Raw genomic sequence first — 6,142 nt, 5'->3', positions numbered from 1 at the left:
GAGAGAGAGAGAGAGAGAGAGAGAGAGAGAGAGAGAGAGAGAGAGAGAGAGAGAGAAGCTGCCATCTGTAACCTCTTTTCCCACCCATCATCTTTATTTTCCAAAATAAAGATTCTGAGACTTCTTATATATGAAAAATGCCTAGACCAATAACTTGGGCCTGTATCACGACTAGCTCATAGCATAATTATCTGTTTATTTTGTTCTAAGTCATGCCACAAGGCAGGTTTCCTGGTCTTCAGTTTCTTTTGACTGTCTTCCTCTGTCTCTGGGGAGAATCTCCTACCTGTGCCTTCCTCTATCCCAGAATCTCCCCCAGTCCACCCAGACCCCCTGCCATCTCTCTGCCAGAATTTCTACCTCCTATTTCCTAACTCAACTCATTGTTCATAGGCTGTTTTATTGACAGGTGAATGCTTTGACACAGTGCACAAGAGATTATCTTTCAACATAAATTCACATATATATACTTGAAAAATAACTATTAATGAAAGAAGAGAATTTGAATTTGAAGAAGAGTGGAGCGTGGAGAGAAATGCTGTAATTGTATTATAATCTCAAAATTACAAATAGTCAAGCAACCATGCCTCGCGGGGGCTCTCTAAGACTATAAGATCTCTGTACCCGACCGGATTGGATTTCCAATCATCACCAAGTTACAAATAAATATTAAAAACACTATACATGTAGTAAGAGTTTTGTCAAAAAGTATTTTTATCATACCAATAAAGAAAACTAATTCCCTGTTTAAAACACATGCTAGGTTCCTATAGAAAAAAATCAGCCTGCTCTATTTAGTGGCCAACGACATTATCAATAGTTATAAATGTCAGTGAAATTAATGAGTCTGCAAATCAGCCAACTTTTATTACCACACACTAATTCAGTATCTTGATGGGATGAAATAATCCTATAAGGAATTGCTCTAGAGATGGACAGCCCCCTTGGTCCAGTATAGTTCAGTTTTGTTGATTTGTAAATTAAGCATGTAATGCAGCACTTTGCCAGAAAACAGACAGCACACACGTTAAATTATTTTAGACAGTCTCTCTCCCCATCACTCCCTTGCAATCTAACCATTAAAAACAGTGTCTTTCTCACCTCTCCTGATTCAAGGTTTTTATCTTCAATGTAAAGTTAGATCTGAGCCTGCAACTTTAATCAAGGGAAATAAGAAGAAGAGGAAAGGAAAAATTAATAATTATTGAAATAATTGAATCAGGAGGCGTGATCAGTATTATAAGGCAATGACTACAGAATATTTTATAGTGATAGATTGTTAAAATTAAATTATACCTGCCTAGGAGAGCAGCCCCAAATGCTTGCAGATGGTTTTGAGATTATATTCACTTTCATTTTTATTTTTATATATAATTCTATTGTCTTATATTGGCCCCTTACTATAGATAATGAGAATTTACTGAGTGAATATAATTGTATACTTCAAGGAAAACTTGAAACTAGTCACTTTTACAGCTAAGGAAATCTGCATACTACTACAGCTGATGTTAGCAAGCCTTTGCTAATGAAGAATTTGATTCCGGCTTCCAGTGTTTAAATCCCAAGTGGTTGCACATGCAGACTTTCTTACCTAGCCATGAGTGGATGTTTCCCTTTCACATCACGTCCTCACATAAGGCATATAGGGATGCAACAGCATTGTCTTCTGCACGGCTGCCTTGCAAGCTCTCCATGTGTCTTCCTCCATAAGTCCTAGCAGCTGTCCAGCTACCCATCATCATTCAAAGTAATTGGGGGAAACTGAGAAGGAAAGTCTAGACAATTGGAGATAGTTAATAATTACATCAACATTCCTCAGTCACACCACTTCTCACTTTTCCTGCTCTCTAAAATTAGCATGACTGGCCACAAGAAATCTGTACAATAATATACGCAATTATGTATAATATATAAAATAAAAATCTGTTCTTATAACTGCCCATAGAAAGGGTCCGTATCTAAGGCCACCCAAGTTATTTACATCTCCCCCCACTTGGTAGGCATTTTTCTGAAAGCTTCCTACTTTGGATCTGGACTACAATACGGTTTCTTACTTCCCAGCATTTAGAATTATTCCTTTCTGCCCATTTGATTTGCAGACTCAAAAATCCATAAACTGGAACCTTGGGTCTGAGTCTCTGAACTTTAGCCTGGCCTTGTGCTTCTCTTCAGTGATGCAGGTTTTCAGGGGATATTCTCCAGAGATGGCTTTGTACAATCTTAATTATCATGAATAAATAATAAGGAGAAGCAGAAAGAGGAATTAAAATGTTAAATCTGTTAATTAAGACGTCACAAAACATTTCCCTTATTAAGTTGCAGAGAGTGTGTCTACCAGGTTGCCTGCAAGTAGAGAGCAGGGAATTAAGGAAAAGCTTGAAAATGAATGTCTTTGCTTACTAATTGGAAACTTTTATTGAGAAAATTATCATGCATACCACACAGTATTGGTGAGCATGGCAAAAGAAATCTAAACTCTCTAGGAATAATCTTAAATTTATCTTTGATGAACTATTTTCAAAGATAAACCAAAAAGCAAGGGCAAACCTGTTGCACGCAAAACACATTTTCACTCAAATACTACTAAACAAGAAGAGTTTTATAAAATGCATGCATTACTGTTATCTTTTTTAAAAAGATTTATTTATTTATTTATTTATTTATTTATTTATTTATTTATTATATGTATATGAGTGGTCCACCTGCATACCAAAAGAGGACATCAGTTCCCATGACAGATGGTGATGAGCAACCATGTGGGAATTGAACTCAGGATCTCTAGAAGAGCAGCCAGTGCTCGTAACTGCTGAACCATCTCTCCAGCCTGCATTAGTATTATCTTAAATTAGAGCCATTTATTAAGTTAATATTTCTTTGGAAAGATCAAATTAATATTTTATGTCAAAATTTCTCTAAAAGTATAAACTGCTAAATACATAGGTTACATATTAGCACCTAAAGTATTATTTTTTTCTGGAAGAAAGAAAATTTGAGGATTAGAAAAATAATTCTAAAGGTCTTGTCTCTTTCAAGAGTAAATAATTAAATTTTTGTGATCATGTTTTTTTTGTTATCATAGCCATAATTTATAATGAAGGTTACCTAATATCACTCATTGAGCCTCTGTGCTCAACTATTGTAAATACTGGATATTCTAGGACTTTTCACTAGATTCTAATTTATTAGTCTATATTCATAAATGCAATCAAGTTTTAGATGTACAATTCCAAAGTAAAATCACAGCAAAAAGTCAAAAGGTGAATCTAAAAAGCATGAAGTGCCTGTGCTATGTACCTGCAAAATATCAAGGCATTTTGACAGTGTATGCTATTGTTCTGTCTGGGCTTTAAAAGATAAGAAAACCCCTGATTCGCTCCTGGAGATATTTCTTGAAGAGTTGTGCTGTATGCTTAGAGAAAACTCAGAAAATACATTTCTGCACAATAAAACCATTCTAATCTGTCATGTTTGTAGTTAATTTTTGAAGGCATTCGAGGTCCTGGGATAGAGGGTGACATCGCCATTGATGATGTATCAATTGCTGAAGGAGAATGCGCAAAACAAGACCTACCAACTAAGAGTAAGTGTATGCCTTGACTATCCCTTGATACATATGGACATGATACAACAACCATTAGTATAAAATGTTTCCATTTCATAGAAAATGCTTAGTTTTAGTTAAAACTTAATTTCTGACTAAACCATTCAAGGTATGCTTAAGTCAAATAGCTAGTGCAATGTGGCCATATTTTCAGTAACAAAATGATAGTAATTTCTACTTAGTTCTATATAAGACTAATTCACTGCGACTTTAAAAACAGATTTAAAATTTATTAATTGATGCTATTTTGTCAGGGGTTGGAAAACATTTATTAAAATATTTGGCAAATCTATACACATAATAGTCACTTATGTAACAAAAGTGCTTTTAACTCCAAATAGTTGAAATATGGATTTCCTAGAGCTATTATTGTTCTTTTTATAGATGTAGTTATATGGAAATTTTAGTATGTGTAGTTAATAATGGAATAGCCCTATTTATTCTGACATAATCTACTTCATATTTACCCCACAGTTTTGTGAAATAATTTTGTTTACATCTAAGAATAATTTAGATATTATACATTAATGATGTCTTCAAATTTCAACTTTTATTTCAGGCCCATTCCTAAATAAATATAAAATGATATTTAAAAAGTATTCTGGGCCCCTAAATCTTTATCTCACATTATCCATTTAAATCCATTCAGAATCATTGTTGGAATGCATTCTGATTTCAATATTTTCTTATACCTATCTAGAAACATTAATTCTATGGTCACACAATGATGGTGTCATCAAACTAAATTTCCACAAATAACTCATCAATAATTTAGCATATTCCAAGTATATTGAAATTCTGTTGCTAAAGGGCTCTATGTACCAGAGCCCTTCAACTGAAGATATTTATGGGAAAATTACTAGTCTAGATATTGAAAGTCAAGTATGTAGTTACAGCTAAATGGACCTAATTAACTCCATTATTTAGTGTTGTTGAAAATTTAAAAAGCAGCAATGGGCTATGGTTGCTCATTATGATGCTTAGCACTTAAAATACACATTTTGTATAAAAAAAAAAAAGAAAAAAAAAGAAAAAAAGAAAACTTTTCTGGATTTTCATTTCAGGAAAGGCTCAGCCGCACCCACGTAAACACAATCTGCCTAGAAGCCAGAGAACCGTGTATTCTCTTCAGGGACTGTGGGGTTTTTCAGTGATTTGAACCTTGCACTAAATGAAGGTCATGTCCACATTGCAGACAAATTTTATGTTTTCTATGTTTTAATCAAAGTTAGATAAGTTAAATTTGATAAACTGAGGTAAACTTTCCAAATGGAGGGAACAAAAAAGAGAAAGTAGGAGTGAGATCAGCCATGGGTCGTTCACGTGCTCTAGAACATTCTCATGCACAGGACCTTTCAGTTAGTAAGTACACAGAGTTATGTGTCTGCCGTGTTCATAACTGCACAACCAGGCTGTTTCCTCCTTCCGCTTGCCTGAAAGTTAAAGCTGCTAGTTTTCCAAATTGACTTTCCATGCTTCAAGTTCTTTAGTTCAGAGAAGCTCCATGAACCCCCACCTGGGACGCTTGTGACCTTAATGTCAGTTTTGGGCATTTATCTTCTTATCTCTAGATTCCGTGGATGGTGCTGTTGGGATCTTAGTTCATATATGGCTTTTTCCAGTTATCATCCTCATCTCTATCTTAAGCCCTCGAAGGTGACCTTATCCTGGCAGAGGCTATAAATGATTCACCAGGCACTGGCATGAAGAAAGAGTCTTTGTAAATGGACACTGAAAAAAACAAACTACCAAAGATTCCTCCACTGACTACTGACTCAAAAATTAAATAATAAAAACAACATTTTTTAAGCACTGGGGATTAAAAAAAAATAAAGACATCATGGAAATATAACTTATTCCAAACTACATATAGAAGATATTCTTGGCCTGGGTACAAAAGAGCCCTTCAGGTGCTTTTGTGGCTAAAATGATTACAGCTTCATCTGGTTGAACTCTGGAAAAAGAAAATAAAAGAAACAGAAAGAATGAGAGAAAAAGAAGAAGAAAAAGAGCTATAGAAATCCTCGTCAAAGCACAAAGTCATGGCTGGTTTTGTTTCAAATGAATAGTTTGCTTGTTACCATGGAAACCTAATGGCCTGCCAACAAAAACCTCACTGTAAACAGGGTACGTGGAGAGCTGGCATTTATTTTCCTTTCAAGAAGGTTTTATGTAGAGAATTAAATAAATGTAGGCCCTTTTACCTTTGGCTGTTACCCTTCCTTGAAAATACTCCAAACTCGGAATTATTTAAAGGTTTCATATCCCTCCCCGCCTTACCCCATCCCACTTTTACTGTTGTTTGGGTTTTGTTGTTGTTGTTGTTGTTGTTGTTACTGTTTGTTATAGTTCTTTTCTTTTTTCTTTTTTTTTTTTTTTCTCCCTCACATGGCTAAGCTAGATAACTGTATGATGTCTCTTTTTGCATGCACTACTATCCAGGATGGTAAACCTGGGCTTACATATTACACAGGCTTATCGGAGTTTGCTTGCGGCCACTTGACACCCAAACTACGTCATCTGTTCCTATGAAGAAACCAA

The 6,142-nt window shown here is 35.0% G+C and overlaps 1 protein-coding gene across 1 annotated transcript in view; it reads left to right on the top strand.

The window, feature by feature from the left end:
* Window positions 1-5,564, top strand: part of Mdga2 (MAM domain containing glycosylphosphatidylinositol anchor 2) — a 744,628-nt gene extending 739,064 nt beyond the window's left edge. Inside the window, exons 16-17 of the mRNA XM_021202038.1 lie at window positions 3,475-3,580; window positions 5,173-5,564. Coding sequence (XP_021057697.1) covers window positions 3,475-3,580; window positions 5,173-5,261 — 195 coding nt within the window. The 3' untranslated portion in view covers window positions 5,262-5,564. The remainder of the gene's footprint in view (window positions 1-3,474; window positions 3,581-5,172) is intronic.
* The last annotated feature ends 578 nt before the right edge of the window (window positions 5,565-6,142 follow it).

This window comes from Mus pahari, chromosome 7, assembly GCF_900095145.1.
Source record: "Mus pahari chromosome 7, PAHARI_EIJ_v1.1, whole genome shotgun sequence".
Taxonomy (NCBI): domain Eukaryota; kingdom Metazoa; phylum Chordata; class Mammalia; order Rodentia; family Muridae; genus Mus; species Mus pahari.
This window is presented reverse-complemented; position numbering and strand designations above follow the sequence as displayed.